At 38.1% G+C, this 27,209-nt stretch overlaps 1 protein-coding gene across 3 annotated transcripts in view; it reads left to right on the top strand.

Annotated features, from left to right (window-relative positions):
- NAV3 (neuron navigator 3) overlaps window positions 1–27,209 on the top strand; it is a gene marked incomplete at both ends in the record, with an annotated part of 371,484 nt that overhangs the window by 191,454 nt on the left and 152,821 nt on the right. For all 3 annotated transcript variants that reach the window (XM_079715629.1, XM_079715630.1, XM_079715631.1), the window contains 2 exons: window positions 15,647–15,755; window positions 16,425–16,808. In XM_079715629.1, coding sequence (XP_079571755.1) covers window positions 15,647–15,755; window positions 16,425–16,808 — 493 coding nt within the window. The remainder of the gene's footprint in view (window positions 1–15,646; window positions 15,756–16,424; window positions 16,809–27,209) is intronic.

Raw genomic sequence — 27,209 nt, forward strand, 5'->3', positions numbered from 1 at the left:
AATCTCTGGTTCAGCCCTTGTATATTCCTAAGGAAAAAACTAAAAGAACTATTTAAATTTTAAAAATTACTATAGTACTCCTAGAACTCAAAGTATTGCTCTGAAGCTCATGAGCATAGCCATATCACAAATTTGGAGGTTAAGAAACTTCCTCACTTCAGCAGACTTGTAGCACTTTGGCAAGCATTAGCAGCTACTGCAGTATCCATCAATGGATATTGACAACAATGACAGCACAACACCCCAAGGGTTCCTTTTGGAATTAACATCAGTGGTATCATAGGCTTCAGAGTTTTCATGTGGAGATTACAGTGGACCAGTTCAGGGTAAGGGCAGAAATGGTAATGCCAAAGCATAGCTATAGGGATACTTGTAGATTTTTCAAGCACTTGGAGAAAGTGTTGGTTTTCCATAGCTCCAGATAGCCCCTTGGTGAATGATGATATGTATCTGTATTGTGACTAGATATTATTTAAACATAGTGTGGAACATTTCACACATTTCTTTACTCATGCATGTCTTCAATTAGTATCAATATGCCTACAAAATACTAGACCTCAAATCTGTAGGAGAAAATGCTTTTAAGTACACTTTGAATTCTAATTTTTATGTGATTTTCACAAAGAAACCTTGTTTTTCTAAAATTAGTATATCGCTTAGTATCTCTGATTGAATCAGTAACCCATGTTTGATCTTTTATCCTCCAGTTTCTTATTCTTTTGACCATTTGATCATTTTTTATACTTCCAGTTAATATTTCCATTTATGTAAGTCACATCATTATGTTATACACCTTAAAATAATACACTGCTACATGCCAATTATATCTCAATAAAACTGGAAAAAAACATTTTTTTTTTTTTTTTTTTTTTTTTTTTTTTTTGCGGTACGCGGGCCTCTCACTGTTGTGGCCTCTCCCGTTGCGGAGCACAGGCTCTGGATGCGCAGGCTCAGCGGCCATGGCTCACGGGCCCAGCCGCTCCGCGGCATATGGGATCCTCCCAGACCGGGGCACGAACCCGTATCCCCTGCATCAGCAGGCGGACTCTCAACCACTGCGCCACCAGGGAGGCCCGAAAAAAACATTTTTAATTTCCATTTACTGTTCTGATTTTTAATAGAATATTTGAAAGTGAAAAATAAACTAGACTTTAACATAATACAATAGTCTGATGGATTTATTAGAAGGTATAATATTAATTTATGTCAATAAGTATTGATACAGAATCAAAGATTTGAATCTATGATTTAGATAGGAATAAAAGAAAGAAAACAGCACATAAGTGCTGAAATGAGGCTTATCTGATTATGTCATTCCTACGATCATTTGTTTAAAATGAGTCTATAGTGGAGTGCTGAAAATTTCTCTCAGTGCAAACTTGAGATTTCATGAAAGAAAGATATTTATGATTAGAAAGCTATAAATTGAGTACCATAATTGGAGAAATGTAGATGAGAGTATACTGGTAGACCAGTGATGAGAGGATGACAGTCATAGGGAAGTAGGCCAGTGACAAGAGCAGAGCTGGCATTTATACCCCGGCCTTTCTTCTAATGAGCTTGCCTTCTAATCCCTCCTTGAGCTACTTATTCTCCTGTTCCTACCCTACATCTGGGCACCATTGGAATCTGCAGCTTCTCTATAATCTCACTTCCATGCACCTCACTCTTACTGATGACATCCTCCTGTCCTTTCAATGCCCTTCCTTTCATTCTCTGACTCTGACACTGTTTCTACTAAGATTTCCAATTTATTGATCCCACCACCATTTACTTACCCTCACCAGACTCTACATATCCTTTCTTCCTTCCTTAATCAGATGAATTCCTGTAGTGACTGAATGTGATTTTACTTTTACATATACCCTTTACTCCCTTACACCTCTTTCACTTCATTGTTCTCATTGGATGAAACCACAGACCTAGTAACATCCAGGTCTCCACCTAGTCCATACCAGCAATGAATGAACCTGTAGAAAAACACATCACGTGTTGATGTGATTCGCTTTACATTCATGACCAGCAGCTTCGAGTGAGTAGTTAATGCTGCCCGGCAATCATTCTGTGTTTCTCTGGCGCATTTACTCTTTTTTTGTCATCTAAGAACTTGAGATTGTTCTTAGATGACAATTTTATACCTTATCTCTTCTTTACAAAGCTACAGTGCCACCTCTCCCATCCTTTCTCTTAACTGATGACCTTGATGTTGATGTCACTAAAAAAAAATTAAGCAGAGAGAAAAGAATTTCACAAACCCCTGCCACCATATCTACCCATGTATGGCATTTTATACCTATTTACTTCACTTTTCCTTGGATTACTTTCTTTTCTACCTTATCTCCCTCTATACCAAACCACTCTCTTTAGCCCACAGGATGCTGCCATCTCTGCAATCTTAATTTAAAACAAAACAGAACAACTTTCCTTGACCCCTTCCACAGCTTTCTTTCTCTATCTAATTTTTCTTGTTGCTACTATATTCTGGCTGCTAGGGAAACCACAAACCACATACACACTTGAATTTAATGCCACGTCTTAGACTAGCCCTTAGAATATTTCTTCAAAGACAGCATGAGATATGAGGAGGTAAGTGTTCTAGGAAGTAAAAAAAATTAATCCTGGCCTCTGCACTGCCATTATTTTGTTGTTTGCATTGTCCCTTAGTTCTCTTTTTTGTGAGGTGACTATAGTGATGCTTAATAAACTCAGGATTATTGTGAGATATGGTTTTATTCTTCCATCCATCTTTTCAGTAATCATTGCCAGGTACGTTGTAAATGCCAAGCATGCCAAGGATAGGGAAAACAAACATGACTAAGACATGAGTTCTCCTATGGAGGAATAAGTGACAAATAAACTTTAACACCACAAATAATTGAATTACTAGATTTATGGGAACAACTAACTTAACTGTAAATATTTATACAGGGCCTAAAAGAAGATCACACATGTGTATAGTAGAATTCTAATGGGTAAAGAAATCAGGAAATAATATTTCAGGAAGAAACAACTTCAATGGAAGTAATTTGAAAAAAAGTTTTACTTGTTATTTTTGTCTGTTTCTTATTGAAAAACTGGGTACATTTGGGATTTTGGTAGCTCAGTGATTTTCAATGCCAGTTTCAATGCCAGTGCTACTGTTGAAGGCTTATTGCTAAAGGTTGCTGTGGGGACCTCAGTGGGGAGTAAATTTGTCCTGTTCCCCAAGTGAAGTAGCCTAAATAATAGAGAACTCTGATGGAGTTAGTCTTGGCTGGATAAGATCCAGGTTCTGTGAATTTTTGAAGCCTATACAATTTGGAGGAGCCTGGAAATAATTTAAAAAATACAAAGTTATATTGGCTCAACCAAGTTAGAAGCTCTGTATATTAAACACCACTGGCTTCACAGTAGACGTACCTTGATGTCCTGGTCTAGTTTTGCCTGACCAGCATCCATTGCTGAATCTGCTAATAACAGCCCCTTGATTTTCTTTTGGGGAACCATAGCCCCATCAATCTCTGTTCACGTAGTTCAAATGAAATTGACCCAAGCAGATCCAATCAGAACAACCCATTCCGTTGACCACAGTGACTCTTTCAGGAGTGGACAACTGACCCAATTCAGTTCAATCAGAACCAGTGAGAATCAGTCTCAGAACTTTTCCTGGCTGTTAGGAAAGAGACACTCCATTTTTCCACTAGACCTGAAGCTAATCAGAAGAAAGCTTGGAGCTGCTGGCAGTTACCTTCACCCTCGAGTGAAACAAACGTAGAGAAAACAGAACCTAAAGCAGAAGAATATTAGCTCAAGGTCTTTGTAGAAAATGTCTGAGCCCCTGGACAAGCCATGTCAGAGACTGTCTCCCTCCTTCCCTGCACTTTTCTGTTGTGTTACCCAGGGAAATCCCTTTTTGTACTTAAACAAATGTGAAAAGCATCCCTATTGCATGACCTGTGAGATGCATGACATGTAAAGATCTATGATACTGTTAAGGAGCAAACTTGAAGAGTTCACATTGAAAAGCAGATTTGTTAGGAGGCTTAGCTCTTTACATTTCCTCTATGCAGTAACTCATTTGAATTTATAAGAACAGTGTCTTCATGATTAAATGGTAGCAGAAGTTAAAAACGTAGTTAAATTGTGGTGTGAAGATAAGTATCAGAAATGAGTTACACAATAAAATGGCATATGCTGGAGAAAACTCAAGACTTTTACAATTTGGAGACATTTTATCCCTCTAAAGGCTTTATGTATCTCTCTCAAGTTTCCCATTATTTGTCATGTTCTTAGGGAGGAAACTGTGATATTTACCCAATCTGTTGATGGTGGTGCTATTAATTATTACAGTCAGGTGGTATGCATTATACAATTTGTGGCAAAGATCGAGTGAGCTTCTTGCTTCCAGCCTATCCATAAGATTCATGCCATGACCTCAATATTACAAGTCCAGCTGAATTGATGGTTTAGATTTTACTGCTTTGGCTTGGGTTTTATTCTCTCATTCATTGACAAAAAGAATTGGGCTTCAGAGACCATCCCTTTCATCAAGTGCCAAGAGATCCTGCCAAATGCAAAGTGAGCTTTGTTTTTCATTCCACTGGAATCATTCAGAAAGTTTTTAGATTTTTTTTAATACATAGGTTCACACATGCCCCCTTGTTTTGCATAAGACTGTCTACCAACACGTATAACATTTATTTAATCCACTTTTTAACCTTTATCTAGAATTTATATTCCACTGAAAAATGGTGATAGATGCCAGACTGAATCAGAATCAGTGAAGCCAATATGTCATTTGTAAAAAAGTAATTAAATAATTGGATGAATTCAGGAAATCATTTTAGAAGTAAGAATTTAATTTGAACAGAGAGATAAACTGATGGTTACATGTGTTTTTTTCTGACTTCCCAGACTTTGTATTGAATAATGGGAAATACTTGGTATTTAAGACCTGTGTAAATGATCACTTATTTTGCCTTTTTCTTGGATGTTTATAAAGATTAAGATGATCAAGCTCAGGTCATTTTAAATCAGTTTAGATCTTTTACTTAAATAGCTACTTTGTAATTATGTTTACTAAAGAACTCAAAAGCATTCCTTTTCAGAACATTATAGTAGCTCTACTTTATATGAGGTCTTGGCTAAATTAGAGCGATTCACATTTTCATTATTGGGCATATTTGTCTCATACACTGAGGCTTCCTCCGCCACCTTGTGTAACATACATTTCTGAGCATGCTCTCTGGAGCCCGTGAGCCACAACTGCTGAAGCCCGCGCGCCTAGAGCCTGTGCTCCACAGCAAGAGAAGCCACTGCAATGAGAAGCCCACACACCGCAATGAAGAGTAGCCCCCGTTCGCCGCAGCTAGAGAAAGCCTGCACGCAGCAACAAAGACCCAACACAGCCAAAAATAAATAAGTAAATAAATAAATCTATTAAAAATAAATAAATAAACAATTAAATACAAGTAAGTATAAATACACCCATGTATGAATGTACACCCAAAGCAAGCAGAGATAACTGCCTCTAGAGAAGTAATAATTGGGTTCCCTGCTGTTGTTCAAGGTAAACTTAAGGACCCATGTAGTTGTTCCCAGGGAGAAAACTACTATAACTGCAAGTTGACAATATCTCTAAACAAAGAAACAAGCAAAAATGCCCTTTTGGTGCTTTTCTCTGTTCGGGCTATATCTTCAAACTAGCCAGCCCCTCGCTGCTGTCTCCACTGGACTTAGTCCCTTCCTCAATTCACCCCTACAGGTGTGTTATACTTTTCGCCCCACTGAATCAGAATGGACCATGTGATTTCATTTGACCAATGACATGTGAGTGGAAAAATGACATGGGCCATTCTTGGGCAGAAGCTTAGGTTTCTTATCTCTTTTTCCCTCTATCATGATATCAACATATCCTAGACTGAAGTTGCTCTTTCAATATGGGTCTTTGTATAAAGGGTACCTGGATCAGAGCTGCAGCCAACATAGAGTGGACATAAATGTGGGCAAAGTGCATCTTTGTTTCTGTAAGCCACTGAAATTTCTAAATCATTTGTAAGTACAATATAATGTAGTCCAAGCCAGAATTTCTCAACCTTGGAACTATCAACATGTAGCCTGCATAATTCTTTGTTTGGGGAGTGGGGTTCCTGTCGTTATAGGGTGTATAGCAGTATCATTGGCTTCTACCTTCAGATGTCGGAAGCACCACACCCCCCTCTGTGACAACCAAAACTATCTTCTGATATTGCTGAATGTCCCCTCGGGAGGACCCAGTAGAAAACCACTAGTCTCTAGTCTCACTCTAGAAGTTCTCAAAGTGGGGTTTGTTTGAGAGCTAGCAGTATCTGTATCACCTGGGAATGTGTTAGAGATGCAGAGTCTCAAGCCCCTTTCAGACCGACTGAATGAGTAGAGATGGGGCTGGGGCCCAGCAGGCTACGTTGTATTAAACCCTCGGAGAGGTTCTGAAAGTTCAAGTTTGAGAACCACTGGTCTAAGCTGACTGGTACACAAGTATCCTTGTATAAGGAGAGGGCATCATTATTGCTTTCACTTATAATGCTCAAGTTTAACTTTTGATGCCTAAAGCATAAGAATTCCATTTTTTGTGAATCTGTAAGACTTCAGAGGATGCTGCATGTGTCCTTTAGTGTAATACATATCAAACACATTAAAGTTTCATAACCTTAACAAATTTACTCTAGTCTTATAATCTGTTGATTTACTGGATCACAATAACTCCAAATGAAGAAAAAATCCAAAGTGGGGTAGCATTTTGATCTTTTGAAAAACACTTTATAAAATGATGTTTTTAGAAGGATAATTGTCAGTTTCTATGATTCAGCCTTTGTGCCCTCATTTTATTTAAGCACATTTTATATAAACATAAATTATTTTTGAAGAATGAAGAATTGAGGATCAGTATTCATAATTCACAGGTTTGTTCAATTGCAAAAACTTTTATCACAAATGATTGCTCTTCTTTCCGTCTAATTCCCTTTTACATACTCCCTTGAGCTTGAGCAGAAGGAATAATTAACTCTGCAAAGTACGCTGTTATCATATGTAAAGGTATAGGCAGTGTACATTATAATGCTAATTTACATAGTTAAAAGACTGAGCATTCCCCCTAGCTGAAGTTAGCAACAAGAGGTGAAAAATCAGAATTAATTTGATGATATTAGCTCAGAAAATGCTACGGAATTATATCAATTTGAATGACACGAATATTTTCATCTATTTCTCCATGCTGCCCCCTTTTAGTGAGGAATGTTTATGGGCAGAAAAACCTGAAAAGCTTTTCCTTGATGCTTTTCTCATTAGCTCTCAGTGGTACATGGTCTCTACTATACCTGATAAGTGTTTTAAAAGTTTTCCTAAAATCAGAATTTCAGGATGGTAATTATAACCAGTACAAGATAAATATAAGAAATTTACCCTTTAGGTTTTCTGCTTTTCATCAAAATATTAAAGAGCTGATTATACAGTAATAGGTTTATGGAATAGACTAAGAAAAATGCTCTGTGTCAGAAAACATACAGTTTATGGGTTTTGTCACATCATTATCTTCAACACACTTGGCCATCAACTTTCAATTATACGCTTTGAGTGAAAATATTCTTTCTCAAAAAGAAAAAAGAAAAAAAAATGTTTGAGGTTTTTTTTGTGTGCTATTTTTGTATAGGAATAAATCTTGATTTTTATTGTCAGATTAGGATTGTACTAAATTTCTTCAGAATAAAAAGCCCTTGGATTTGTTCTTTAAAAGAGGAGGTGAAGTCTTTCCCTTTAAAGCATTATCTGTCTGCCGGTGGAGAGTGTCATGCTCCGTTTTTTAGGTCCTTTACACTCTTGAATTTGATTTGTGCTTTTACAGCACAAATCCCAACATTCAGAAGACAGATCTGCCTGCTTCAGCTGCCTGCAGCTATAGAGAATTAGTCTGTCATTCTCAGCGTCGTGGAGTGTGTGTTATGTATGTGAGTCAGTGTGTATGTCGTGTGTGTGTGTGTCTCTCCGTATCTGAGGCGGGGTAGCTGAAAGTGATTTAAACATGCATAGGGTTAATCATGTAGCATCTCATTCAGGCTTGGCTTTGAAACCTGTGGCATGCTAGGCTGGACAGCCGCTTCTGTGCCTCTGTTTTAATTTAGCAGGATGTTTGCTGCCATGGCAGCCAGCAGCATCCACTGCAGCAAGGAAGAGCCGTAGATCTGAGAATGCAGGTGGAATACTAAAACACGAGAGGCGCGTGCAGGGCTGGCTTCAGTGCTTAATCTGCTCTAACGGGGCTCTGATGTGGAGGCTCTACATGCTGCATCTTGCCAGTTCCTCTAGAGTAAAGGGCTGCAGACCCAGATAGATCAGTGAAGGGCTGGTGAGAGGCAGGGAAAAAAAGCAAAGCCAGAGACATTGCTGGTGCTTCACTACCTCGCGTTTGGGAATACAGAAGCGATAGAGGGAAATGTGGACCCATCGCCCTGCTGAGACATGTGATTGGATAAAGACTGGAAAACGTAGTTGGCTTCCTGTGCTACTTTACAGCTGGAGCGGTGTCTTTGATGAACTCTTTTCTGCTTCCGATATATACAAGCAAAATATTTGTAAGTACTGCTGATGAGGGGCATGACATACCAAGCTGAATTGTGGGCAACTCATTGATTGTACTATAGCTCTAGAATCTAAGGTGAATGTTTGAGCCTTGCCTGAGTTTTTATTGAAGTGCAAGTGTTCATTAAAATCAAAAGGGCCAGTTGGCATCTCAGTGTAGAAAGACAATATGAAGTCCAATTGAAAAAGAAGAAGCCAATAAGGAGAGCCATGCAGCGGCCAGCTGAACTCTCTGTGTTTCAGAGCAAAGTAAGGCCAAAGGGAGCTTGCCTTCAGAAGCAAAAGTCTCTGACCAATCTGTCCCTCACCAGTGAGGGGGAGAGGCGGCCCACTGTGCGCATTTCCAACTGGTTTGGAAATGCCGCCAAGGCCAGCCAGAGAGAATCCAGCTATGCAGAGAGGCGCTCGCTGTCCAGATTCTTGTCGAGGTCCATGCAGTCCCTGTACCACACCAGTGTTCCGGGGGCCTGGAACCTGCTGTCCGCCAGCCATGCAGGCGGTGAGAGCTTAGAAGAGTGGTCTTCCAGAAAAGGCTTGGAAGGTGAGAGTGATGAAGACAGCCGTTCCGAAGATGAAAATGTGTCCTCCAGGCCTGGCAGCATCGGCAGGAGCTGGGCCGAAGAGGAGGGAGAAAGCTGCCTGCGGGAAGGCACAGCTCATCTGGACGAGGATGTGATCCTGACAATGCTGGGCGACCTGGAACAGGCCCTTTACACTGACTTGTTAGGTAAGTGGGGTCTGCTCCCAAAAGGAGGATGAACTTTTCAGAAGCTGCCTCTTTGCATAAACCAAATAGCTTCTGTTCTTCCGACTAATGTTTTCGAAACCGTAGTTACTCAAAACAATTTTAAATTCCTTGTTTCTTGAAATGATTGTCTTCAGAAAACTGAACTGTGAGAACTAGTCGTAAAGTGTACATGGAGAAGGTAAATAGCAACCACCTGCCCTGGGCATTATTAGCCTGGAGTCTGGTGCACGCTAGACATCCATAAATAAGTGTTAACATTTTAAAACTCCAAATTTGTTTTTTACTTAGTCATTAACGGGGCCTATTTATTCACCTTCCCTCAAGGTGACCTCACCACAGATTCGGAATGAAGAGTGAAGGGCCTCGTGGGTAAATTTGTTGTTTAGTCAGGTTTCTTCTGCTGCCTCAGTGGTGTCTGAAGAGATGGCCTTGTTTGTACCTCGGTGACAAGTACCATACATTCTAGTTATACTTGAAATGCAGAGGCCTCTTCTGACAGCTTTACTCACTTACTTTTTTTTGAAGTGTTTGGCAAAAAATACTTCTGAGTGTATACATTATAACTATTTAAATTACTATGTAGATGCATGTGAACTGTTCTGATACTTTACAGAGTAGCCCTGTTTGATGACATGATTCTTAGGAGTAACTTCTGATAATAATCTTTAATTAATTAGATATGACAATGTCTGAAGTAATTCTTCAGTTTTGCCACCTGCCTGAATAGCTAAACTGTATACGTTTTAATTGTTATATCTAAGTTCAGCGCTCTACAGTAGCATATTTATATCATATGGTGCCTTCTTCAAAAAGTCATAAGCATTAAACCATTGACCACATCCTCTGTCAGTGTGTATTTCCACAAAGGACTTCATATAGGACTCTTTAAATTCGAAAGAATTAAACCAGACCAGTGATCCCTTTGTTTCTGATTCATACAACTGAAGCCAAATATAGGTTTGTTTTTATTCTCTATGTAGACCCTCATGTTACAAGAGGTTTTATGAGATTTTCTGGAATCTTAGTGAACAGCTTTAGAGGGAGAAAGCTTAGAGAGACAGCAGAGATGAATATCGCTCAATTTTTCTTGCTAGTTTAGCTTTAAAAGAGTAATGTTTCCACAGTTGCAGGAATAGTGATTTCTGAATCTGAATACACCAGGTGCTCAGACACTGAAGATTTACTTCTTCACCATTGTGTGCCTTCCGTGATGAATTGCTTCTCATAAAAAAACGAAAAAAAAAATCCCTGCATGCAGTACAAAGGCAAGAGAGGGAGTCTTAATCCTTAAGAATCTTTTTTCGTTTCTTGATCCTCTGAAACGGTAGAATCAAATAATATTTGTCTTTTGCCTTGAAAATGGTAGCATTTATCTTGTTCTAAGTACCTCTTATGTAAGTATTTTCAAAGATATGACCAGAGTAAAGTCCCCTGAAAGCATGTGTTGGTGGTTCTGTTAAATCATAGCATGCTGTGGCTGGGTGTGTATATGACATATGCCTTTTTGTACATAAATAACTTGGAGCATTACTGTCAGAGGGTCATCTCTCAATAGGTGTCTGTGTATTTCATGGTTTTTAAACTGAGCATCTGCTAATTTATTTATGGGATTATTCTCCTTAAGGCATTTTTCTCCCCCAGCATATGCCAGTATTCAAAGATGCAAATGAGAAAGTAAGAGGAAGAGTTTATTCAAATAGCTCTGATATGAATAATCATATCAGGATAATGAAGCATTGCAATGCGATTCCCTAAATAATGATGCATGTTAAGTTGGTAAATATATCCAAGCCCACAGCACACAAGAATTGCAGGATTTCTGCTACGTGCTTGACTAGGTTCTGCTTCTGACTCAAAATGGCTTCTTCCAAGTTAGTTTTTAGGCAGAGTTCCCTGAGTTCAAGTCTTTATTCTTGGATATCCTAATAAATCAGACAGACTAGGGTCTGTGCTATAACTATATAGGAGAATATTTAAAAGGTAGTGGTAAAGCTGTGAGCCATATTTTGCTATTTTTCCCCCAAAGTGTGGTTTAACCTGATGAGTTGAAAAATTTTCTATCCAACTCACCTTTGGGGGGTCATCCACAAAACTAGGGTGATTTCTCCAAATAAATCAGGCAGCTGTACTCTAAAAAATAACATTTGTAATATAGCTGGTGTAGAGGACATAATTCTCCGTGAATCAGGTTCATTCGTATGTAATTTGATTTCCTCCTAAAAGATGACAAAGGCTGGCGGTGTTAATTACAGTGTGTGTAATTAAAGCTTGAAAAGTAAGGGCAGGACCGCACAGATTAAATGGTCCGTCTGCCATTAAGTAAAAACGCAAAAGCACCGAACTGAGCCTGTTACTCTGTCCTCATAGAAGAGATGTTACAAGCAAAGAGAAAATAGTTTGCACTAATGTCAAAAACTCAAAGCAAATTGCAGAATATGCCATTCTGGAAAATGTGTGTAAGCCCTTACGATTTTGTCTGACAGGAGGCTTCTTTCAGGAATAATAGCTGGCTTTGAGATGATAAAAGTGAAAGGGGATACATTTTTGTGACTAAATTTCTCATGTGCATTTGTCTGCTAACTTTTATTTGTTACTAAATATTTAATGGTATTTGCGCTTTTACATTTGGCCTTTTCACAGTTGTGATTCCCTCCCTGCCCCCATTTCTCTATTTACTTATGGGATTTGGATACAAATTTACAGGATCTTTCAGGCTTGTGCAATCCTTAGGGGGGTTGTAAGTGCATTTAACTTTATCTTGCCTTTCATGGGTCATTGAGAACATTTGCTGCAAGAAATGTTGATTTGGTTATTATCTTTCCTGACATGAATGAGGCAGCAATTATGTTTTGCTCAGTAAGTGTTGGAGGAAAAGGTCCATCTGTCTGATTGTCATGAGTGGTGCAGTGTCATGAGTAGATGTCATGAGGAGAAAAAACAATGGAGAGAGAGAGAGTGATGGTTCTGAAACATGAGGGAAGCTGTATAAACAAACAATGGATTCAATTGGAAGAATCCAAGGATCTAAGATGCCTGCTGGATTGGAAGAAGGAAATTTAAAAGGAGATAAAGAAGGTGTTAAAAAATACTGAGTGAAATGGAATGTCTGAAAATACACTGTTCTTAAAGTTTATGTAAAAAAGATATTGAAAGTAATTCAAATATCAGTGTTACTAATATTATGCAATTGGCAAGTAGTTGAGGTGCAGCTTGATTACAAAGTCAAAGTTCTCCCCAAAGGAAGGGGCTAGGAGATCGGAGATAGGGAACTTGTAATGGTGTATTTTTGGAACTTGTGTAAGGGCAATGATTTGCCTTCCTTCCTCCCTCCAATAAAAGTCATCTCAGCACTTTCTCCTTTAAGACTTTTCTCTTACCATCCTTTAGAATCTTAGGCTTCTCTACTGTGTGAAATCTTAGATAAACTACTGAATATTAGCTTTAATGTGTCTCCAGTTTGGTCTCATCCTTCACTGTTACTTTTGCCATTTTAAGTAAAATCTCTTCTTCACCTCTGCCTTTCCTTTGACTGTAATGATATTTTTTTCTGCCCATCAAGATTTTCCTTACAAAGCCTTCTTTTTCTTTCAGCATACTGCCAGATTGTTTGGAAATAAGAGGTAGACTTCTTTCTAGCCATCTCTCAAATATGCTGTGTTATATTTATGAGGAGAAGGATGGGAAGAATTTCCAGAGAAAATATAATTAGAGTCTTAAGGGTTATTAACAGTTCTGAATTTTAAAGTAATGTTAATCTATGAGGTTAGAAGTTGTATGACTTGAATTAGGGTTAGAAAAGTTGTGCCATGTACAACATATTCTTATTTCTTTTTTTAAATTTATTTTTTTGTTGATTTACAATGTGTTAATTTCAGGTGTACAGCAAAGTGATTCAGTTATACACACACACACACACACACACACACACATATATATTCTTTTCAGATCATTTTCCCATATAGGTCATTACTAAATATTGAGTATAGTTCCCTGTGCTATACAGTAAGTCCTTGTTGCTTATCTATTTTATATATAGTAATGTGTATATATTACTCCCTCCTCTGCCACCTTTCCCCTTTGGTGGCCATAAGTTTGTTTTCTCTGTCTGTGAGTCTGTTTCTGTTATGTAAATAAGTTCATTTGTATCATTTTTTTAGATTCCACCTATAAGTGATATCATATGATATTTGTCTTTCTCTGTCTGACCTACTTCACTTAGTATGATAATCTCTAGGTCCATCCATGTTGCTACAGATGGCAGATGGCATTATTTCATTCTTTTTTATGGCTGAGTAATATTCCATTTGTGTGTGTGTATGTGTGTGTGTGTGTGTACACACACACAGGGAAGTTAGGGAAGTTTTTCAGTACTTTCTAAATCTGAAATAATAATACAGTTATTAAGCATTTCAATCATTCAAATAATTGGTAAATTAAAAGGAAGAGATTTGCAGACTGGCAGCAGAGTGGTGGTTGTTTTGGCAACCATTCAGGATGAAGGATAATGAACAGTGTAGTAGTGTTTGCCTGAAGAAGAAATTAGCATTTGTCTTTCTGAGTGGCTGCCATGGTAAAGTGATATAAAATTATTCATTTGGTTTCAGAGCCATTGCAACCCCTGGGTGGAAGTTAAATGGGGGCAAATCATTACTCATCCTCAGAACTGTTTTTATAATGAGACCTAATTGGCCTAATATTGGAAAGAGTCACCTCTTACTGGAGAGGAGGAAGCCTTTCCGATCTTGGAGGTTTTAGGCAGAGACCCATGGCCACCTCGCTAGTGACACAGAGTTTTCCCTCATTGGCTGAGAGGTGAGGCAAGACAATCTCTGAAGTCCCCATCAACTCTAAGATTCTATTATAAATGTTAAATGTGTGCATTTGTTGTGTGTGTGTTTTTTTAACCTGGCATGAATATTGTGGAAGAAAAATGAACAGGTTGAATATCTACCTGTATTCTTAAAACTGATGGTAGATATGCATCTTGACTTATCTATGTGGCAGTTTTCATACTGGAATTTAATACATGCCACTTTCTACCTTCACTTTTCCTTCTTTTGTTCTTTTCCTTCCATTCCTTCTGCATTCCTTTCCCCTCCCTACCATCCCCTCCTTTGCCGTCTTCTTCCTTTCTTTCTTTCCTGTACCTTCTCACCCCTTAATCCATTCATTCCCCCTTCCTTCCCTTTTTTTATTCCTTCTTTCTTTTTATTTAAAATTCCTCGGGCTTCCCTGGTGGCGCAGTGGTTGAGGGTCCGCCTGCCGATGCAGGGAACATGGGTTCGTGCCCCAGTCCGGGAGGATCCCACATGCCGCAGAGCGGCTGGGCCCGTGAGCCATGGCTGCTGAGCCTGCGCGTCCGGAGCCTGTGCCCCATAACGGGAGAGGCCACAACAGTGAGAGGCCCGCATACCGCAAAAAAAAAAAAAAAAAAATTCCTCATCACTGGACATCTTCCTGAGTCCAAATTGAACAGAATTAAGACTATGTTTCCTCTCCTTCCTTTCCATGTTGTTCTTATTATCCAGATTCACCAATTTCAATGGCCACTGGCCTGGGAATTATTACATGGCCATAAACAAAATGGTTTAATGGCACCTCTGCCCCCAAATGACAGAGGTTGAACAAGACCAACAGTTGTCACCCTGGCAGAGCTGTTTATTTTATGTGTAGACTTATTGCTGGATTAGATGCCTAAGACTTTACTGGCACTCTGGTGTCACATGTGGATATTTTGGTTCCCTGTAGAAAGTGGAGAAATAATGAAAAATAAAGCTGTCCAATTCTTGGATCTTGGTTCATGAGTCTAATAAAATAAAAGACTTAAAAAGATATTGCTTCTATGAGAAAAGGCCTCTGTCTGATTCCCCAGATTATAAATGTATGCTTGCTACATAAGTCAAGTTTATCTCAGCTATTCTGAGCACACTTTGAAATAGGTGATTATGAAAGTAATTAGGATCCAAATAGTTTCAGATATTTAAATTAAGCTTAGAAACATGGAGTACAGCATATTTCCAAATGACTCTCTCATTTTGCAATGATTAAGGTCATAGACTATGAAATACTATTGTATTACTGCCACTTCAAATTATTACTTGTAACATTACATTTGTTTCTATTCACATTTTATTTGTAGAAAAAATTATAATTTCAGATAATAATAGTCATTTGGAATTTTCTACCCATTATTTTACTTTACAAAAAGGAACTCATATCTATATCTATATTTATGTAATTATTCAGATTATTCACAGGACAGTAAATGGCATGAATAACAAGTTTATTATTATGTTACTTTTCTAGGTGAAGACCCTGAAACAAGAAGAATGAGAACAGTTAAAAACATAGCAGATTTGAGGCAGAATTTAGAAGAGACTATGTCCAGTCTTCGTGGGACCCAGATAAGTCACAGGTCTTCTTCAATTCTGCCTATTTTGGGGCCAATAAAGAAAAAATTACAATTAAGCATTTAACTTCTTATAATGAAAAAGAAGGAATTTTAGTTTTCCTTTACTATTTTCTCACTTAAATTTTATATGACAGTCAACTGGTGACTTCGCAGCCCTACCCAGTGATTTTTTTCTCCTATCCATCTCTTCTTCAGTATAATTTCCCATTTAAACTGAATTAGCTACTGAAACTAACACCATCGCTGCTAAATGGATTTTCATGCCTGCCTCAAATAACAACAGTGGAAGTTGTAATTAAAATGCATCTGAGGAGAGGTGGTAGAGAGTCTTTCAAACATAATTGTAGTTAACTTCCAGAAAAGTTCTGGGAAGGCTACAATGGGTTAAATTAAGGGTTGGTTGAGAATGTGAAACAATATTTTGTTTTATCTAAAATGTAATGATGGCATTTCTTTTGAAAGCAAAAAAATCTGTGATGAATGCCCCTTCCTACATTTTGATACCTGCAGAGGTGTTTAGAATCTCAAAATGAATGTATAATTTGACTTTCATGAAAATAGACATACTTCTAAGAAATGACTCTCAACTGTAGGCATTCCTGTCTTCATGCATTCTGGGTCCATGGCCCCAGGTGAACCAGAATATAGTGATTTCTCTATTTTATTTGACAGCACCCTGGAGACAACATTTGACAGCACTGTGACGACGGAAGTGAATGGCAGGACCATACCCAACTTGACAGGTCGACCCACTCCCATGACCTGGAGGTTGGGCCAGGCATGTCCTAGACTTCAGGCTGGAGATGCTCCCTCCCTGGGTGCTGGCTACCCTCGCAGCAGTACCAGTCGTTTCATCCACACAGACCCCTCAAGGTTCATGTACACTACGCCTCTCCGTCGAGCTGCTGTCTCTCGGCTGGGAAACATGTCACAGATTGACATGAGTGAGAAAGCAAGCAGTGACCTGGACATGTCTTCTGAAGTTGATGTTGGTGGATATATGAGTGATGGTGATATCCTTGGGAAAAGTCTCAGGGCTGATGACATCAACAGTGGGTAAGTGGCCCTGGGCCCTGGTCTCTAACAGAATTGTGTAAAGAGAGGTCGTCTACTACAATGCAGTAGCTGTAGGAAGGGGATATAGGTTAGTTAATAAAGTCATTAGAAAATGTGAGAAATCTAATGTTATTTGGGGGTATTTCAGCCTTCTCTTCTAATCATTCATGAACAGTAAAAATGTCCAAAATTTTCTATAAAGTCTTTTCATTATAATCCATTAACTTTTTCTATTGTTAGTTCAGAGAAACACATGTGCCCTGTGTTTTTCAGAGTGATTTTCACATGCTTCTTAAATAACAGATTTTGTAGTGAAGGGCGTGGGAAGGAGACAGGAGGAGTTTTGCTGAGCTGCTTGATTTTTTTTGGCTCGTCAAAGCTGCCTGTAACTGCTCTGAGGAACACAGATTTTCTAGCATTCTTCAATTATACACCTCCGGTCTAACTTGAGAGAAAATCATTTTAGATCTGAACATTTCAATCTATTTATTCTCTTTTGATGGCATCAGATTTTTTATGTTAACCCCTGTTTTCCTTCTGTTTTCTATTACATTCCAAAAAAGAGTTGTAATTATAAAACTCTCAAAAGCATTTTGGCAATTTGGAATATTTAGTTCAATCTAAGGATGAGCCCCAATGGAGGAAATAGGATATTCTATTAAAACTACTTCTATTAATAACTGTAGTTGACACGTTGAAAATTTATTACCTACTTCACTCTTTTTAAGTGCTTTAAGAACATTAATTCATTTGACCCCCTCCCCACCACCAACCCTTATGAGGTAAGTATTTTTATACCTGTTTTACAGATAAGGAAACTGATCCCACTTGGCCCCAACTGTATTAAAGCTAAGCAAAGACTAGACTTGCATTAGGACTCAGATACATCTGACTTCAAAACCTAGGCTCTATAATAAAAGGAAAAGCTTCCCAACTAACTTTATCTATATTTTTCATGTGAGTCCAGGTTTTTACTTCTTCTTTGTCCTTATGCATCTGAGAGGACTGGTCTCTGAAATCATTCTTCTGTACAAGTAACCTTTCCTGACTTCAGTCATGAAAAGCTTGTTTGAATGGGAATAAGACCTTAAAAAGTACAAAAGAGCTTTTGATCAGACTTAACAGCTCTGCTTTGATATCCTGATACCCACCAGTTCATTCCTGGTGGCCACCTTCTCTGAGTTTCTAAAGGTCTAGAATTAGGGAGACAGGTTATTGTTAATTAGGGTAGGAAGCAGTTGAGTTGCCGCTGGAGTTGGAGTGTCTAAATTATGTCTCTTTCTACCATTTGCTATCTGCCAACTCCTTGAGAGCTTAATGTATCCAAATGCCTTTCCGTAATAAGGATAAAATTGCAAAATCTTCATGAAATTGTTAGGAATGAAGAAAATAACCCACAAAATTGTACTTAGCACAAAGCCTGTCACAATATGTGTTCAGTAAATTATCATCATCATCACAATTACATTTTTATCAGTAATAATTATTAACCTAATGATTAATAACCTCATAATCATAGGATATGATCTTATATAGGAGATAGTAGAAATTGTGAGAGGTGTGAAGCATCCTGGGAAAAGAATAGAGAAGAGAGATCATGAGCTGAATTACGTATGTATGTATGTATGTGTTCAAAAATATTTGTTGCATTCTTCCTATGTGCCAAGCAACATTCTAGGCACTGTGTGTTCAGTGGTGAACAATGTAGACACAGTACTGGCCCACGTATACTCACATGTTAGTGTTTTTATATTTTTATAGTTGCTCATTTATTCAATAAATGAATAGTAATATGTGTACATATGTATGTACGTGTGTATGTATATACATCCTTAGATAAGGGGTTTTTGAAAGTCTTTTTTTTTTTTTTTAAACTGAGCTCTGCTTATAGTAGTGTATTTTACCAGCATACCTATAGTCAGGAGCATTTTGTATTTTCCAGGACTCTAGCGGTATTAGGCAACTAACTTCTGTAACAGAGAAATCTCAAAATCTCAGTAACTTAACACAAAGAAGTTAATTCCTCCTTCACATAAAACCCATCCTGGCGTTTCTGATCATCAGTTGGGGACTAAGATGGATGGTAGGTAACTCTGCTATTATCCAGCCAGACTTCCGATGTCACCCTGGGTGTTGATTTCAACAGACAGATGACAAAAGAGAGGAAGAACCATGGTGTAAGAATAGTTCATATGTACCAGGTCTGGAAGTGGGGGGAATGACTTCTACCCACATTTCCTTACCCAGAACTGCTGCAGCCCCATCTCACTGACAGCAAGGCCAGGAACCAATGTTCATCTTTGTGCCCAGGAGGAAGAGGAAATTGGTTTGATGAGAGCTGGCTCGTCTCTGCAGAACTAATGAGACATTTTTAAGATACTGGTATATTCTTTGTACTTCCTACTTGTTTCCTGCCTCACTGGAAACCTGATTCTCACGTCTGTTCTCCAGTTTTGTTCTCTGTTGGCCTTTCAGAGGAGGTCTTGAATAGTCCCACAAATGAGTCCATGTAAGAACGCATTAGTGGTCTGCATGCTCTGTGTTGAGTCATTCATACTCAGTATCTAAAGTAGAAGAAGAAGAAAAAAAAATAAGTAAAAATAACACAAATCCTATTTGAAAACTTCCTCTAATGATGTTTACCTGCTTGGCCTTATACATGTTCTCTTTCCCATGGTAGAGTACAGGACACTGAAATTTAAAGAATGACTCAGAGTTCTGTCCCCTGGATGGAGCATGACTAGACGTGGTCAGCAGGCAGTGTCACTGGTCTCAGCTCAAGGGTGACTGGGGTGTTATGGGGAGGACACCCAGGATGTGCTGTACTTCCTCATTGCTCACCAGCGTATGTAGTGTACCATTGTCAACATCAGTAGGATGCAGCCCGATTTGTCAGCCTAAAGTTAAAAGATAGGAGGATGTCCCAGGGGAATTTTAATTTGATGTTTTCTTTAAGAAAAAAGGGCATAGAAAAGTCTGTGCTACAATTCATGAAAAAATCTGAATCACAAAGTTAACTGTCTGTTCCCAATTTTTTAAAGTATGTTTTAGTGATTAAAGGGACAAAAAAGGCTCAAAAGACAAAACAATGAATGAAGATGTTTAATCTTGGATTTTTTTTCTCATGCAAGAAGGAATGTCATGAAGTAAATGGGAAAGGAGTTTTCATTTTTTTCATGTACTCCAGGTAGAACTCAGAAAATTAGTTAATCGGCATTCTGAGAATTCGAGATTTCTTGAAGCATGCAAAGGCTTATCTCTTTCTTCTCTTCTAAAAATTACTTTAAGCACTTGGGAATGTGAATCTGCCAGTAATTAGGAATTAGTCAGAGGAAGGCCTCTTACTTATAATGAATCTCTTTGAAAAAGTCTCCATGTGTAAAGCAAAAAATGGAACACCCTGGAAAACTGGGGGAAAAGTTACATATTTTAATTGGGTGGAAATTGAAGTTATCTGCAGGTGTCACAGTGAATAATAGTTGGGCCAAGAATATAACCTAAAATCCTGATTTAAATGGCCCAAACGCAAAGTAATTTAATTCTGGAGAATGACATTTTTTAAAAGGGAGGTGGATACTTTAATGCTGCTTTAATCCCCTGATCCTCCCACAATTCTCCTTTAGGAAACTTTGTGATGACTGAAGCATTCAAGACATTGGGAAGGGCAGGTTACTTGAGTTGGGTTAAAGGATGTACATGGGAAACCACATATTCCTAATCACAATGCTTCTATTCATTTCATATGCAAGATATGAGAGTTATTTTTAGTGCATGTAGAAATTCTAATGGAAAAAATAGCCAGTAACGTTAGTCAACACTTATATAGCACTTACTATGTGCTAGGTCACCATAACTGTAAGCGATAAGCATATCATTACTATCTCCATTTTACAGATGAAACAACTGAGGCATAGATAGGTTAAGTAACTTTAGGTAGACCTCAGAAAGTTAGTTCACTGGCATTCTGAGAATTCAAACTTTCTTGATGCATGCAGTGCTGGACTTGAACTTAAAAGCAGTCTGGCTCCAGTCTGCACTCTTAACCATCTTGACATACTGACCCTGTGAAGTTGTCTACATGTCTACTTGTCCACATTTCTCTCCTAGGAGTTGATTTTTTACAAACATAACAGAGCTTCACAGCAATCATTCATTATTAGTATAGTTTTCTTAGCTAGCACCTTTGATCAAGGGGATGATCCTTAATATTATCTGTGTTCATGATCTGTGTTCTAGGTGCTGAACTAAAGTTCCTTGGAGGTTAAAAACACACACACATTTTAGATGCCCTGTGTTTTCATGTCATAACAAATAGCGAATTGTTATATACAATTTCTGATATAAGATATTGAATGTAAAGACGGAATTCTAGGAAGATATGGTAAGGGCATAGGTGAATCTTTCCAAATACCCACAAAAATAGGCAAAACAGCTAGATAGCAAAACCGTGGGAAAAAACCATGATCGTTGTTGAAAAAAGATGATGACAAGGTGTCACCTCAAACACCAAGTATAAGCAATGAAGGAAAAACAGTCAAGAGCCAAAGGAGCAGAATGATACCAGCATCTATGTACGAAGAAAGAGAAGGTAGTAGTGGGGCGTCTGATAACACTGAGAACAGAAGAACCACAAAATAGCCCAGAGAAACTGACTAGAAAACACACAGGGCCTATCTGAAGATAGCAACTGAAGCTGGGAAGGTTTTGACCACTTGACCTGCCAGGGACAGTAAGGGCTGAAGGTCATATCTGAAGGGAGTGGAGCAATCTTGTCCCCATGAACTCATTAAACTCTCCAGCCACAGCTCCCTTCCAGGACAGGACCCCACACTGAGGGAAAACTTCCAGGAGTAGAAGCAAATTGAACAGGATGTAGCAATAAAAGTGAAGATAGAGAAGGTCCAGATAAAAGTGGGAGCTGGGAACAGAGTCCAAAAATCTCAAAAAAGCTAATTATCACATTCTAAAACACTACACAAAAATAACAGAAGCATTTACTGTGTGAGGTTAGAAAGGTATCTAGATCAAGTTTCTTTTTATTCTGAAGAATTAAGTTCACATAAAAATAAGTAAGAGAAAAATGTCAGGATAAAACCCCACGTAAGCCACAAACATATACAAGACATACAACTAATAAAGGATTATTATCAATGGGGAAAGAAAAAAACAAAACTAAACATAGAATCCAATAGAAAAATGAGCAAAAGTCATAAACAGACATTTCACATTTCACAGACAAAACATAAATGGCCTATAACAAAGTAAAAATATGATCAACCTGCTTGGTAATCTGGAACTTTTAAATTAAAGCCAACATGAGAATTCTTATTCATAGACAAGTAGAAGTTTATTCTGAAAATATTTTGAAAACTCTTTGGCATTGACTAGTAGGGTTTGAATATGTATATGTATCCCTTTTGACCCAATGATTCCTTTCCTAGATATAGACCTTTGACAAGCTCTTGCCTGTGAGCATAAAGAAATGTGCATATACAGATGTTCATGGCAGAGTTGTTTGTAACAGCAAAAAATCTAAAAACAGCTTAAATGTCTGTAATAGTCAAACGGATAAATAGACTAGTGTGCTTGTAAAACGAAGCTGTATAACACTAACATTAAAAATACAATAATACACATCAAGATAGATGATTTGCAAAAATGTAACTTTGAGTGAAGGAAAGAAGTCACAAAAGAATATATACAATGTGATTCAATTTATATGAAGTTCACATGCATGAAATGCTAAACAGTGTATTTTTAGGAATATATGCCCATGTGGTTAAACCATAAAGGAAAGTAAAGGAATGCTTAACACAAAATCCAGGGCAATAGATATCTCTAGAAGGGAGGTTTAGAAATGTAGGACTGGAGGGCTTCCCTGGTGGTGCAGTGGTTGAGAGTCCGCCTGCCGATGCAGGGGACATAGGTTCATGCCCCGGTCCGGGAAGATCCCACATCCGTGGAGCGGCTGGGCCTGTGAGCCATGGCCGCTGAGCCTGCGCGTCTGGAGCCTGTGCTCCACAACGGGAGAGGCCACAACAGTGAGAGGCCCGCGTACTGCAAAAAAAAAAAAAAAAAAGAAATAAAAAGAAATGTAGGACTGGAAAGAGCCTATATGGTCACTGAAGAAACTGGAAATGTTCTCTTTCTGAAGCCAGGTTATGGGTACATGAAAACTGATATTATTTTTTAATTATTATTTAATGTGCTGTTACATTTTATACTCTTGCAAAAATATGATGTATTTAAATATGAAGCTTTTTTTGAAAAAGCATGGAGTTGCTGTGGAGGTAGAGTTGTGTGTATTTATGTTGATTGAGAAAATGGGATTGAATAGCATACAAAAAGAAGATGTTTATAGTTTCTTCCTATTTCAGTGAATTCCAGACATAATTAGAACATAATGATGTTGATTCACAGGTCTGAACAGACTCAATCCTATAGTCGTTGAGGGTGGTGAGTGACAAGAAGAAAGTCATTTATCTAGATTGTTAACTAGGTGGATGGTGTGTTTCCCTATAACTATATTAGCATATACCAAAGGAGCATGAGCTTTAGTGGTAAAGGCAATATATGGTCTGTTTATGCTATATTTGAGGTGGTTATGGGAAATCCCCGTATCTGTGCACAGGAAGCAGTTTAATATCTCATTCTAGTGCAGGGTGGAGCGCTATGGCCTGGAAATATTAATATGGAAAACACACACCTAAAGAAAATGTGCCAAAGTATGCAAAGTTTTTCTACAACAGAAGGAAGACGAGAGATGACAGTGGAAGGGAGGAAGAGTTAGAAATGCTTTGGGAGACTATTGCGTTTTTTATGTGAACCATCTTATAGCTTATAGAATTTGAACATGGCTAAAATTATCCTAAGACTTCCATAGTTTGAGAGATTTTACTTTCTGTCAGTAACCTTCACAAATTTCCTTTGCAACTTTTTGTTTGTACCAATCATCCTGTGACTATTAACTCTTAAACTCAGCTTAGCTTATGGTTTAGAAGTTTAGGTATAACATTATTAGGAAATCTTTTTTTTTTAATTTTACATTATTCTTTCAAAATGATCTCCTAATATTTATATTTCCTGGATTGTAGCAAATTTTTCTAGAGGAACTATGAAACGCATGTTATTTTAGATTTTTAAATCCTTCAGGAAAACTGAAAAGAAGGAAGAATTTTCAAGAAAAAAATTTAAATGAGAAATTTGCTTGTGTGATGCCCATATATATTTTTCAAATAACAAACTTTTCTGTTATGAAAATGCCCTACCAACATTCCAGTGAGATAGTGTCTGTAAACAGAAAATAGACACTGATGACTATTTTTGGTTCAATTAATATCTGTTGTAAACCTATTTGATATTACCTGGAAAATCCCAGGGTCAAAGGAAAATGAGTATCTTTTGAAATGCTTCCTAAAAAGGTTGGATTTTTTTCTTAATTCATTGAAATTTTAAAGTTGTTTTTTTCTTTGGAAAATTAGTTTTCAAAGCATTTAACCTTTGTCTATAGAACTTACTCTTCTGTAAGCATTGAATAATTGAAAGGTTATGTTTCTAATAGAAGTCATCTTCCATCTTATTTCTTGTTTACATGCATCACCATTATGGTTAAAATGCTGAGATCTGCTGTCATGGTTTCTTCCTGCAGTACGGAGGCCTTTTAAATTCAGCTGAACAAATGTTTAATATATTTGTTGATACCAAACTATATACAAAACACTTTACTAAACACTTTTAGAGATACAGCAATGAATAAGACAGACCAATAAGACGTAAAACTTAACATGTATACATTGTTTTAACTTCCTCCTGAGGTTAAGTTTAGGATCAAGCATGTTGATAGTTTTTTAAAAAAGGAGTATCGCACTTATCTGGAGAGAAAATTTCTATCATCCCCAAACTTTTAAAACACAGTTTCAGGGCTTCCCTAGTGGCGCAGTGGTTAAGAATCTGCCTGCCAATGCAGGGAACACGGGTTCGAGCCCTGGTCCGGGAAGATCCCACATGCCGCGGAGCATCTAAGCCCGTGCGCCACAACTACTGAGCCTGCACTCTAGAGCCCACGAGCCACAACTACTGAAGCCCGCTCACCTAGAGCCCGTGCTCCGCAACAAGAGAAGCCACCGCAGTGAGAAGACTGCACACCGCAACAAATAGCAGCTCCCGCTCGCAGCAACTAGAGAAAGCCCGTGCACAGCAATGAAGACCCAACACAGCCAAAAATAAAATAAATAAAATAGAAAAAAAAATTCAAAAGGAGAGTGAATGAGAAAAACATTTTTCACTAAACACTTTATCAGGAATTTCATATACTCCACCTTAAGAAAAGAAGCAATAAAAATATTTCGAATTGGACTTCCCTGGTGGCGCAGTGGTTGAGAGTCCGCCTGCCGATGCAGGGGACACGGGTTCGTGCCCCGGTCCAGGAAGATCCCACATGCCGCAGAGCGGCTGGGCCCGTGAGCCATGGCTGCTGAGCCTGCGTGTCCGGAGCCTGTGCTCCGCAACGGGAGAAACCACAACAGTGAGGCCCGCGTACCGCAAAAAAAAAAAAAAAAAAAAAAATTTAGAATTGGTTGAGAACTATGTGGAAAATATAATAAGAAATTGGAAGTACGAGTAACAATAGAACACTGACAGCATCAATATGGCAGCTGACAAATTAAAAAGTACGAAGGACAAATATCCTTTAATCTTTAATTATCTCATTTAGTATCACTGTATATGATACAGGAAATTGATGCTCATAATCATGAATTAGTTATCAAAAAAAGTTATCATATCTAGTATTCCCTGTTTAAAAGAGTATGTCAGGGGCTTCCCTGGTGGCGCAGTGGTTGAGAGTCCGCCTGCCGATGCAGGGGACGCGGGTTCGTGCCCCGGTCCGGGAAGATCCCACATGCCGCGGAGCGGCTGGGCCCGTGAGCCATGGCCGCTGAGCCTGCGCGTCCGGAGCCTGTGCTCTGCAACAGGAGAGGCCACAGCACTGAGAGGCCCATGTAACGCTAAAAAAAAAAAAAAAAAAAAAAAGAGTATGTCATCGGCAAATTTTGGAACCAAAGTACTCTTTTTACTGTTTTAATTTTGGTGGGATTAAATTCTTTGGTTATCAGGAAAATTAACCATGTAGAGTACCTTATGAGGATAATACAGCACGACTTTCTGTTTTGTGTATAAAATTCATATATTTCCTTTTAAACATATGTTGGGAGAGACTTTGTGAATAACAAGTCACTATTATTTATCAGGTTCTCATATTAAGAGCTTTATGTATTTCTCCTTTAATTACCATAATATCTATCTTCAGTAAATTTTATTCTTCCCATTTTGAGGCAGAAATTGAGGCACAGTTTAAGAAATTTGTTTAAGGTCCTTCAACTAATAAGGACAGAATTTATTAATCATGTAAGCAATTAGCCAACTTCATAATCGTAGTTTTAACTATTTGGTTGATCTTTAATATGGTCATGATTAAATTTTTTATTCCAAATAGTGAAATTAACTCAAATTTGTTTAAGCAAATTAGGGATCTTATTATAAGGAAGCAGGGATATCTCCTAGAACCCCAGGAGAAGTTGTGAAGCTGAAACCACATGGCCAAGTGTGCTTTTTGTGCACCTGTGTCATTCTTTCTACTTTGCTGATCAGCTTTCTCTGTGCCTCTTTGCATCTGGTGAAGATAAATACCCAAAGCTCCTGGGTTTTCATTATCATAAACTCTTTCCACATAGAAAGACTGGTGAGCTATCTGTTAATCCCATTTCTCAAGAAAGAAACATTTGATTAGCCCCACATGGGGTAGGAGATTAACACCTGTTCTAATCCCCCATTACCAAGAAAAGATTATCAAATAGTAACATGACTATGGGAGTCTACCAGCCCTGTGTGATGATGGTGGTCCTGTGATAGCAAGGAAGTAGTTCTCAGAGACAGGAAACGGGCAGGCAGTGTGGTCCTTCAGTTCAGACAGCAGTGCATGGTGGTTAAGGTCATGGTTTCTGAAGCTGACTTTCTAAATTTATTCTCAATTCTGCTGGGACTGGTTGAGTGACCTTGTGTAAGTCCTTAACCATTTCGTGCTTACTTATTTTCTTTATCACTAAGGTGGGGATAATAATGTTATTACATGTAAACTATATAGAATGGTTCCTGACAACATCTTAAACATTTAATACATCTTAGTAATTATTTTCTGATAGTGGTCAATTGCTGTATATATTTTCTTTATCAAATAAATTAATCTAATTTTAAGATTACTCCTGTGACCTTCAATGCTTCAAAGATAGAGTTTACAAAATGAAATAATCATGCTCTTATTTTGCTAAGAGTTACATTATCTCTAAGTCTGTTCAAAATATTGATAACAAAGGGGAGAAAAAGGAAGGTCTTATAATAGGCTAG

Source organism: Hyperoodon ampullatus, assembly GCF_949752795.1.
Source record: "Hyperoodon ampullatus genome assembly, chromosome: 11".
Taxonomy (NCBI): domain Eukaryota; kingdom Metazoa; phylum Chordata; class Mammalia; order Artiodactyla; family Ziphiidae; genus Hyperoodon; species Hyperoodon ampullatus.